The sequence below is a fragment of the Gobio gobio genome, assembly GCF_949357685.1.
Source record: "Gobio gobio genome assembly, chromosome: 16".
In the NCBI taxonomy this organism is placed as follows: Eukaryota; Metazoa; Chordata; class Actinopteri; order Cypriniformes; family Gobionidae; genus Gobio; species Gobio gobio.
The window spans coordinates 10,389,334-10,401,503 of NC_137109.1; the positions used below are offsets into that span (position 1 = coordinate 10,389,334).

At 40.2% G+C, this 12,170-nt stretch overlaps 3 protein-coding genes across 18 annotated transcripts in view; all 3 read right to left on the reverse strand.

Moving 5' to 3' along the window:
* LOC307140223 (protocadherin gamma-A11-like) overlaps positions 1-12,170 on the reverse strand; it is a gene marked incomplete at its 5' end in the record, with an annotated part of 277,967 nt that overhangs the window by 92,685 nt on the left and 173,112 nt on the right. For 2 of the 16 annotated variants that reach the window (XM_079839555.1, XM_079839550.1), the window contains one exon: positions 3,973-6,372. The exons of the other annotated variants lie outside the window; for them this stretch is intronic. In XM_079839555.1, the coding sequence (XP_079695681.1) occupies positions 3,973-6,372 (2,400 nt within the window). Of the gene's footprint in view, positions 1-3,972; positions 6,373-12,170 lie in introns of those variants that run through there. 16 annotated transcript variants of the gene reach the window in all.
* Positions 624-2,875, reverse strand: LOC307139471 (protocadherin gamma-A11-like; the record flags this gene model as incomplete). Its single annotated transcript, XM_079838471.1, is given in 2 exon segments — positions 624-658; positions 661-2,875. Coding segments are annotated over 2 exon segments (2,250 nt in total).
* LOC307139472 (protocadherin gamma-A11-like) lies at positions 7,746-9,994 on the reverse strand (the record flags this gene model as incomplete). The annotated part of the gene is given in 2 exon segments (XM_079838472.1): positions 7,746-7,777; positions 7,780-9,994. Coding segments are annotated over 2 exon segments (2,247 nt in total).

Here is a 12,170-nt window from a genome sequence, read left to right on the forward strand (position 1 = left end):
TCCCACTCCCAATTTCTCGGCTCTCGTTGATACTGCTACCGTTTGTGGAGCAAACATCCTAATACAAAATCCTAGCCAACCTCTAAACTCATGTTTCACCCTTCTTCGCTCGGGCCGTAGATACAGACAGCTGCCCCATTAAAAAAACACACACACACCTAGGGAAATAATAAGCTATAAGAGCATTGCATTTACAGAATGCATATTTTAAATGTTTTTACAGTTTTGTTGCTGATGCCATTTTTGTGCAGTATGTCTATTTATGTGTACAATAATATGTGTATTCTGTGTGTATGTATATTTTATGTGTGCTGAATGTTGCTCCTTGTACAGTCTGTGAGAACACATTTTCTGCTTGTTATTGCATGAAGTATTGCATTTATTATTGGAAATATTTAAGATGTGTGTATGAATGGTTTGGGTCTTTGCGCAGTCAAAGGTTCTATACAAATACACTTGGTAAAAAAATGCTCACCTGTTCATCAAATTCTTCATTGATCAGTTTTCCTCTCTGCGCATGCGTGAGTGTCTGTGTTCCACTGGTGTCCAGACTAATGATGCTCTCACTGCAAGGTCTGACGTATTTCAGATCACTCTTTCTGGAGTCAGTGGTTCTGCAAACCTCATAATTGTACACGTGCTGTAAAGTTCCTGTGCAGCCTACGTCTGCGTAAAGAGGCGGATAATACGGAATAACTGGAAGATTCGCTCCAGATTTATAAAACATCCGCTCGCGTCTCCATCTGTAGCATTTGACTGACAGTATGGCAATGATAGACACAATAAAGAGAAATGAAACCACAGCCAAAGCCAAGACTAGATAGAAAGTCAGGTTGTCGTTGTATTCCTTGTCGTGCGTAAAGTCAGTGAACTCCGAGAGCACTTCAGGGAAGCTGTCCGCCACCGCCACGTTAACATTGACTGTAGCTGATCGAGAGGGCTGGCCGTTGTCCTCCACTACAACAGTGAGTCTTTGTTTGACAGCATCTTTATCTGTCACTTGGCGTACAGTTCTTATTTCTCCATTCTGTAAGCCCACTTCAAACAGCGCCCTGTCTGTGGCTTTCTGCAGTTTATATGAGAGCCAGGCATTCTGTCCAGAGTCCACATCAACAGCCACCACTTTAGTCACCAGATAACCCACATCTGCCGAACGAGGCACTATTTCAGCCACCACAGAAGCGCCTGACTGGACCGGATACAGAACCTGAGGCGCGTTGTCATTCTGGTCCTGGATGATTATTTTCACGCTCGCGTTGCTGCTGAGAGGAGGAGAGCCTCCGTCCTGCGCTTTTACGCGGAACTGGAAATCTTTGATCTGCTCGTAATCGAAAGATCGCACTGCATGTATGACTCCACTATCAGCACTAACGGACACTAACGAGGACACGGGCACTCCGTTAACCGACGAGTCCTCCAGTATGTAAGACACACGGGCATTCTGGTTAAAATCTGCGTCTCTGGCTCTGACTGTGAATATGGAAAGACCCGGTGTGTTGTTTTCTTGAACAGAAGCCTCATATGAGCTCTTCTCAAAGACGGGCGCGTTATCATTCACATCTGATATCTGTAAGGAGAGAGTGACGCTGCTGGAGAGAGAGGGCACGCCCTCATCAGCGCACGTCACACTGATGTTATACTCAGACTCTCTCTCTCGATCTAAATCACTGTCTGTGACTAAACTGAAGAAATTATTATTTGTTGACCTCAGGGTAAAGGGAATATTCTCGTTAATTGAGCAATGAATTTGACCGTTTTCACCCGCATCTGGGTCTTGCACGTTGATCATTGTTACAACAGTTCCAGGATTAGAGTTTTCTGATAAACTGGTTAATTTAGACATGATGTTGATGAGTGGTTTATTGTCATTTATATCAATCACTTCAACATCGATTTTACAAGAATCAGTCAGACCCCCGTCATCGCTCGCCTGTGCATGAATCTGATAATGCCGAGCTTTTTCATAATCTATATTCCCTGTTACTCTCACCTCACCGTTTGTTTCGTTAATTTCAAACAATTCCAGAACATTGTCGAGGGTGTTTGTAATAGTATATTTTACTTTGCCGTTTGAGCCCTCGTCCAAATCTGAAGCGCTTACCGTCGTTACAACTGTGCCTTTGAGGGCATTCTCAATGACGGTCCCTTTATATATTTTATGCGTAAAAACAGGCGCGTTGTCGTTGGCATCTAAAACTGTAATATGTATCTGCGCTGTACCAGACAATTGTGGATCCCCTCCATCTATCGCTGTCAGAACCAGAGACAAATGCTCTTGCTTTTCACGATCGAGGGGTTTCTGAAGAACCATTTCTACAAGCTTACTGCCGTCTGCCTGACTTTGCAATTTCAATAAAAAATGATCAGTGGGCTTTAGTAAATATGTCTGCAGGCCGTTTATTCCGACATCTAAATCAATTGCTCTCTCTAAAACAAATACTGCCCCAGTTACAGCTGACTCACTGATTCTGAATCTCATCTCAGGCTCTTTAAAGAAGGGCGAATGGTCATTCACATCTGTAACTTCAATTGTAACGGAGTAAAATTCCATCGGGTTTTCCAGAATAATCTGTAAATGCAGCGCGCAAGGCGTTGTCTGTCCGCACAGCGCCTCTCGGTCTATTCTCTCTTTGATAAGGAGGACTCCTCTTTCTTTATTCAGCTCGATGTATTCCGCGCTGTCTCCTGTATAAATACGCGCTTTACCCGATTTCAGTCTCTTTAAATCTAAACCCAAATCCTGCGCTATGTTCCCGACTAAAGAGCCTTTCGCCATTTCTTCAGGAATGGAGTAACTGACCTGCCCGAGAGCTGAACTGAGAGAGAGAAAGCAAATAAACAGCAGTACTTGCCGCGCCATTGTTCTGTCCGACATTTTGCAGAAGATCACGGGATGAAGAATAAAGCAGAAAACAACTAAATCAGTCCAAACAAATGGAGGAAATCATGTATATGTCCAAAGTGAAAAGAACAAGAAGAGTATATCAATCCAAGAGAAGGATATTAAATACAGTATCTCCGCGTTGTGCCTTCTCTCTCCTCTTCAGACTGCGCTCTCAGCTTCTCTCTCTCTCTAATAATATGGAGATGATGGGGGTGGAACTGCAGCAGATCTGCTCTCTAAACTGACATATTGACCAACAGCGGCACTATGAGTCCAGTTTGATGAACTACAGAAAATGTAAAATTAATAAACCTTTATCTCAATGACAGACGTGTCCGAGAAAAGCAGTTTACTAAACAAAGTTCTAAAGTATGAAAAGTCCTTATTAATAAATGTCTATGAAATGCAAAGATTGTATGAGTTTCAAAAATATGGAAGTAGGAAATTGGGAAAAATAAATAAATAAATAAATAAATAGATTTCCTGATTGTTCAAGGTTTGCTAAGGCCATATCAGTATGCCAACAATGATCAGACAGACATGGAGAAATACCTTAAATACAATTATACACATAAGTAAGAGCCAATCAGTAATGAAACAGTATATAGTTTAACTTTTGAACAGGAGGACAGACCAATAAGATGTTAAAAATCTCAAACAGAGGGTCTGCTGTAAAGAGATGTAGCAGAATATATGAGGTAAATGACGCGGCGCCGCGATTCAGGACCATGGTCAGGGGCAGCAAAAGCAAACGCTGAATAGAGTTTCTCACTTCTTGGAAAAAAATTAGTGAAATCACGCAAGAAGACAATTAAAATGGCACGAACTGTAAATGCCACATGTTATTAATGTTAACAATGTACAGTAGGACTTCAACTGAAAATAGAATATCAAAATTAAATGAATTTTACAAAAATTATCCATTGAACAGGAAAAATAAATAAAGAAAATCCTCCATAAGACGAAAAAAATAATTAGTTTTTGTCACGGCTGTACAGGAAAGATGAACTACATATACGTAAAACAAAACAAAAAAGTTTAGCAGACTATAATTAACGCACTATAATTAGTTATAAAATAATTCTCACCTGATCACCACAATCATCAAAGTTCAGTCTCTCCCTTTGCGCATGCGTGAGTGTCTGTGTCCCACTGGTGTCCAGACTAATGATGCTCTCACTGCAAGGTCTGACGTATTTCAGATCACTCTTTCTGGAGTCAGTGGTTCTGCAAACCTCATAATTGTACACGTGCTGTAAAGTTCCTGTGCCGCCTACGTCTGCGTAAAGAGGCGGATAATACGGAATAACCGGAAGATTCGCTCCAGATTTATAAAACATCCGCTCGCGTCTCCATCTGTAGCATTTGACTGACAGTATGGCAATGATAGACACGATAAAGAGAAATGAAACCACAGCTAAAGCCAAGACTAGATAGAAAGTCAGGTTGTCGTTGTATTCCTTGTCGTGCGTAAAGTCAGTGAACTCCGAGAGCACTTCAGGGAAGCTGTCCGCCACCGCCACGTTCACATTGACTGTAGCTGATCGAGAGGGCTGGCCGTTGTCCTCCACTACAACAGTGAGTCTTTGTTTGACAGCATCTTTATCAGTCACTTGGCGAACAGTTCTTATTTCTCCATTCTGTAAGCCCACTTCAAACAGCGCCCTGTCTGTGGCTTTCTGCAGTTTATATGAGAGCCAGGCATTCTGTCCAGAGTCCACATCAACAGCCACCACTTTAGTCACCAGATAACCCACATCTGCCGAACGAGGCACTATTTCAGCCACCACAGAAGCGCCTGACTGGACCGGATACAGAACCTGAGGCGCGTTGTCATTCTGGTCCTGGATGATTATTTTCACGCTCGCGTTGCTGCTGAGAGGAGGAGAGCCTCCGTCCTGCGCTTTTACGCGGAACTGGAAATCTTTGATCTGCTCGTAATCGAAAGATCGCACTGCATGTATGACTCCACTATCAGCACTAACGGACACTAACGAGGACACGGGCACTCCGTTAACCGACGAGTCCTCCAGTATGTAAGACACACGGGCATTCTGGTTAAAATCTGCGTCTCTGGCTCTGACTGTGAATATGGAAAGACCCGGTGTGTTGTTTTCTTGAACAGAAGCCTCATATGAGCTCTTCTCAAAGACGGGCGCGTTATCATTCACATCTGATATCTGTAAGGAGAGAGTGACGCTGCTGGAGAGAGAGGGCACGCCCTCATCAGCGCACGTCACACTGATGTTATACTCAGACTCTCTCTCACGGTCTAAATCACCATCTGTCACTAAACTGAAGAAATTATTATTAGTTGACTTCAGGGTAAAGGGAATATTCTCATTAATTGAACAATGAATTTTACCGTTTTCACCCGCATCTGGGTCTTGCGCGTTTATCACAGTTACAACTGTTCCAGGATTCGAGTTTTCTGATAAACTGGTTAATTTAGACATGATGTTGATGAGTGGTTTATTGTCATTTATATCAATCACATCTACATCGATTTTACAAGAATCAGTCAGACCCCCGTCATCGCTCGCCTGTGCGTGAATCTGATAATGCCGAGCTTTTTCATAATCTATATTCCCTGTTACTCTCACCTCACCGTTTGTTTCGTTAATTTCAAACAATTCCGGAACATTGTCCAGGGTGTTTGTAATAGTATATTTTACTTTGCCGTTTGAGCCCTCGTCCAAATCTGAAGCGCTCACCGTCGTTACAACTGTGCCTTTGAGGGCATTCTCAATGACGGTCCCTTTATATATTTTATGCGTAAAAACAGGCGCGTTGTCGTTCACATCTAAAACTGTAATATGTATCTGCGCAGTACCAGACAATTGTGGATCCCCTCCATCTATCGCTGTCAGAACCAGAGACAAATGCTCTTGCTTTTCACGATCGAGGGGTTTCTGAAGAACCATTTCTACAAGCTTACTGCCGTCTGCCTGACTTTGCAATTTCAATACAAAATTATCAGTGGGCTTTAGTAAATATGTCTGCAGGCCGTTTATTCCGACATCTAAATCCATCGCTCTCTCTAAAACAAATACTGCCCCAGTTACAGCTGACTCACTGATTCTGAATCTCATTTCATCCCTTTTAAAAGAAGGTGAATGGTCATTTATATCTATAACTTCAATTGTAACGGAGTAAAATTCTATCGGGTTTTCCAGAATAATCTGTAAATGCAGCGCGCAAGGCGTTGTCTGTCCGCACAGCGCCTCTCGGTCTATTCTCTCTTTGATAAGGAGGACTCCTCTTTCTTTATTCAGCTCGATGTATTCCGCGCTGTCTCCTGTATAAATACGCGCTTTACCCGATTTCAGTCTCTTTAAATCTAAACCCAAATCCTGCGCTATGTTCCCGACTAAAGAGCCTTTCGCCATTTCTTCTGGAATGGAGTAACTGACCTGCCCGAGAGCTGAACTGAGAGAGAGAAAGCAAATAAACAGCAGTACTTGCCGCGCCATTGTTCTGTCCGACATTTTGCAGAAGATCACGGGATGAAGAATGAAGCAGAAAACAACTAAATCAGTCCAAACAACTGGAGGAAATCATGTATATGTCCAAAGTGAAAAGAACAAGAAGAGTATATCAATCCAAGAGAAGGATATTAAATACAGTATCTCCGCGTTGTGCCTTCTCTCTCCTCTTCAGACTGCGCTCTCAGCTTCTCTCTCTCTCTAATAATATGGAGATGATGGGGGTGGAACTGCAGCAGATCTGCTCTCTAAACTGACATATTGACCAACAGCGGCACTATGAGTCCAGTCTGATGAACTACAGAACATTTAAAATTAATAAACCTTTATCTCAGTGTCAGATATATCTGAAGAAAGCAGTTTATTTGACAAAGTTCTAAAGTATATATATATATATTTTTTTTTTAAAGTCCAAAGCAATAAATATATATGAAATACAAATAGTATATGAGTTTGTATAAATAAAGATTGATGGGAAACAATTCAACAAGTACATTTGGTGTTTACTCAAAGTTTTATATTTAAATATCAGTATATGAACACTGATCAGACCGACAGGTACAAATTCCTTAAATAAAATTATACACATCAGAAATATTTAACTTGACTTTTGAACAGGAGGACAGAACGAAAAGATGTAAAAAATCTCAAACAGATGTAGCAGAATATATGAGGTAAATGACGCGCCGTGATTCAGGACCATGGTCAGGGACAGCAAAAGCAAACGCTGAATAGAGTTTCTCACTCCTTTCTCACGCAAGGATTTTTTTTTTTAATGGGAAAAAACGAACTGTGAATACCACATGTTAATAATGTTAACAATTGTTAACTGACATTTCAGTAGAAGCGTGACCTTTACTGTAGGACTTCAACTGAAAATAAAATGTCAATTTAAACAAATAAAAACGGAATAAAAAACTATTTCCACGTAACATATTGCAGGAAAAAAATACAGAAAATTATAAGCTGAAAAAATATGTACTGTACAGGAAATATGAACTACACAACAACATAAAAAGTTTACCCGACTATATTAAATGGATGGAAATGCGACAGCAGATGATTCTTACTATTTTCTGCTAACATTATTTAAACATTTCTTAGAATTGCAGAGACACTTCATTTCAGAAAACCAGTCAGCGACCGTGTCAACAGTTCAAGCGAAAATGTTCAATAAGGAGAAACGTTTGAAAATATCACATAAATTAGTTATAAAAATAATTCTCACCTGATCACCACAATCTTCAAAGTTCAGCCTCTCTCTTTGCGCATGCGTGAGTGTCTGTGTCCCACTGGTGTCCAGACTAATGATGCTCTCACTGCAAGGTCTGACGTATTTCAGATCACTCTTTCTGGAGTCAGTGGTTCTGCAAACCTCATAATTGTACACGTGCTGTAAAGTTCCTGTGCCGCCTACGTCTGCGTAAAGAGGCGGATAATACGGAATAACTGGAAGATTCGCTCCAGATTTATAAAACATCCGCTCGCGTCGCCATCTGTAGCATTTGACTGACAGTATGGCAATGATAGACACGATAAAGAGAAATGAAACCACAGCCAAGGCCAAGACTAGATAGAAAGTCAGGTTGTCGTTGTATTCCTTGTCGTGCGTAAAGTCAGTGAACTCCGAGAGCACTTCAGGGAAGCTGTCCGCCACCGCCACGTTAACATTGACTGTAGCTGATCGAGAGGGCTGGCCGTTGTCCTCCACTACAACAGTGAGTCTTTGTTTGACAGCATCTTTATCTGTCACTTGGCGAACAGTTCTTATTTCTCCATTCTGTAAGCCCACTTCAAACAGCGCCCTGTCTGTGGCTTTCTGCAGTTTATATGAGAGCCAGGCATTCTGTCCAGAGTCCACATCAACAGCCACCACTTTAGTCACCAGATAACCCACATCTGCCGAACGAGGCACTATTTCAGCCACCACAGAAGCGCCTGACTGGACCGGATACAGAACCTGAGGCGCGTTGTCATTCTGGTCCTGGATGATTATTTTCACGCTCGCGTTGCTGCTGAGAGGAGGAGAGCCTCCGTCCTGCGCTTTTACGCGGAACTGGAAATCTTTGATCTGCTCGTAATCGAAAGATCGCACTGCATGTATGACTCCACTATCAGCACTAACGGACACTAACGAGGACACGGGCACTCCGTTAACCGACGAGTCCTCCAGTATGTAAGACACACGGGCATTCTGGTTAAAATCTGCGTCTCTGGCTCTGACTGTGAATATGGAAAGACCCGGTGTGTTGTTTTCTTGAACAGAAGTCTCATATGAGCTCTTCTCAAAGACGGGCGCGTTATCATTCACATCTGATATCTGTAAGGAGAGAGTGACGCTGCTGGAGAGAGAGGGCACGCCCTCATCAGCGCACGTCACACTGATGTTATACTCAGACTCTCTCTCACGGTCTAAATCACTGTCTGTGACTAAACTGAAGAAATTATTATTAGTAGATTTCAGAGAAAATGGGATATTTTCACTAATAGAACACTGAACTTTCCCATTTTCTCCCGAATCAAGATCCTGAACATTTATCATTGTAACCACGGTCTCAGGCGGGGAATTCTCAGCTATCACATTTGTTTTGGACATGATATTGATCACTGGCTTATTATCATTGATATCAATGACGTCAACTATGATTTTACCTGAATCAGTCAGACCACCGTGATCACTCGCTTGCACACGGATCTCATAGCGTCGAGTTGTTTCATAATCAATTAGACCTATCAGTCTTACTTTACCATCAGTCTCATTTATTTCAAATTTACTACGGACATCATTGGTGTTTGTTATTGTATAGATTATTTCACTGTTTACTCCTTGGTCTTGGTCCGACGCACTGACTGTCGCTACAATTGTCCCTTTTGGTGAATTTTCAGTTACAGTGGCTTTATAAACTGATTGTGTGAAAACAGGAGAGTTATCATTCGCATCTAAAACAATAATATTTATTTGTATATTACCAGACATTTGTGGATCTCCCCCGTCAATGGCTGTTAACGTTAAAGACATATACTCCTGCTTCTCGCGATCTAGAGGCTTTTGTAAAATCATTTCGATATGATGGTCTCCTCCTGGCTGAATCTTGAATTTCAGTGCAAAATGATCTGTGGGTTTTAACGAGTAATTCTGAAGATCATTAGTTCCAACATCAAAATCCCTAGCAGGCTCTATCGTGAATTTTGCGCCAATGGACGCAGATTCACTAATTTTAAAAGTCATCTCAGCTTTTTCAAAAAATGGTGCATTGTCATTTATATCAAGCACCTCAACATTAACACTGTAAAATTCCATCGGGTTTTCCAGAATAATCTGTAAATGCAGCGCGCAAGGCGTTGTCTGTCCGCACAGCGCCTCTCGGTCTATTCTCTCTTTGATAAGGAGGACTCCTCTTTCTTTATTCAGCTCGATGTATTCCGCGCTGTCTCCTGTATAAATACGCGCTTTACCCGATTTCAGTCTCTTTAAATCTAAACCCAAATCCTGCGCTATGTTCCCGACTAAAGAGCCTTTCGCCATTTCTTCAGGAATGGAGTAACTGACCTGCCCGAGAGCTGAACTGAGAGAGAGAAAGCAAATAAACAGCAGTACTTGCCGCGCCATTGTTCTGTCCGACATTTTGCAGAAGATCACGGGATGAAGAATAAAGCAGAAAACAACTAAATCAGTCCAAACAACTGGAGGAAATCATGTATATGTCCAAAGTGAAAAGAACAAGAAGAGTAAATCAATCCAAGAGAAGGATATTAAATACAGTATCTCCGCGTTGTGCCTTCTCTCTCCTCTTCAGACTGCGCTCTCAGCTTCTCTCTCTCTCTAATAATATGGAGATGATGGGGGTGGAACTGCAGCAGATCTGCTCTCTAAACTGACATATTGACCAACAGCGGCACTATGAGTCCAGTCTGATGAACTACAGAACATTTAAAATGGATTTTTTTTTTAAATTGCTTAGACACTAAAAGTGTTACTTGAGGCCCACTCGGTGAAACCATTCACTCATGTACCTAATCTTCAGACCAAGTCTGCAAAACTACAAGCACATTATGTGCTCTTATAAAACAAACGATTTGCAAAACTCTAAACACAGTTCTCTACATTAGACACCTCATTCAAAACTAACAGATCTTTTGTTTCATTTGGGAAACACTGCCATTTAAATGCCACACTCATTTACTGATTACCTCCCAATGATCGTGTGTGAAAACACTTTTACATAAATTGATCTCATATATAAATCAAAGAAAGAAATGATTTTACCTTTTACATTTCATAGAGTAAATATTACTACAAATTCAGATTCTGCTTTAAAGCAGCTCTAACAAGCCAATAGTGTTATTTTTTAGCTCAAGTCAGTTCAGTGTTGATTCAGTTCAGTTCCATACGTAAGTATGTAAAATTCATAAGTTGTATGTACAATGTATTTGTGCACATACATGTATGTGTGATAAACTATATCATAATATATATATATATATATATATATATATATATATATATATATATATATATATATATATATATATATATATATATATATATATATATATATATTTAAACACACACACACACTATGGCATGAAAGTGTGAATATATGGAATTAAACTAATTATATAGAAAAAAAGTGCACATTTGACAGTACTTGATGAATAATGTTTAGCTAGTTATATCCTTGTTATCAGATCAATAGCCTTCTGAATTCCATGACTTTAAAAATTACATTCCCTGAAAATTTCCAATACTTTGTTGAACTAGAAAACTTTTTTGCAACAGTTGATCATACTCCAAACAACATAGACAGTTTGGAGTCTACGTCCCATCATCTTGCGGATCATATTTTCATTATTGCAACATTCTTAATGCTTATGAGTGATCATGTTCATCAAAATGTTGCTTAAAACATTATGCATCATTATTGAAGTAATGTATGAATGGAGATGTTGGCTGAAATAGAACTCCAGGTACACTGAAAAAAATTATTATGGCCAGATTAAATTAAGCATAATTAATTTGTGCTCGTTTAAATAATTTTAATGTAGTTTTTTATTTTAATAAAAAAAAAAGAATTAGTTTTATGGGAATTGCATGTGTTTTTGTTTAAATTGAGATAAAATAAATTGATTGCGACCACTTATGATAACACATTTTAGTAAAGTCAACGAATCATTTTTTTCAGTGTAGAAGCTGATATACAAGTGCATGGTATGCACATTTGGAGTGAACATTCTGCATCACTTGTAGATAGGGGCTGCAGTGGGTGCTCCCTGTGAGGTGGAAGGAATGTTTCTTTCTGTATTAATGTTTGCCTGTTAAGCAGGAAGTTCCAGGCCTGCGAGAATCAGTGCATTCAGTCTTCCACGATGAAATAGTTAATTAATTTCTTCATCAGTAGAACGGTACTGAATACAGTTACCAGTTTTTTGCCCTGTACATGCGCTACTGTAGCTCATCATTACTTAGGATTGCTGCTACTTTGCAAGTTTAATTTCATATGTTTAGTTACATTCCATATATTCAAGTTTCCTTCCATTTATTCAGAGTTATGAATATATATATATATATATATATATATATATGAGTGTATATACAGTGTATTGCTAAAAGTATCGGGACACCCCTCCAAATCATCAAATTCAGGTGTTCCAATTACTTCCATTACTTCCAGGAGTATAAAATCAAGCACTTAGACATGCAGACGCTTCTAAAAACATTTGTGAAAGAATGGGTCGCTCTCAGGAGCTCAGTGAACTCAAGTGTGGTGCTGTGATAGGTTGCCACCTGTGCAATAAGTCCA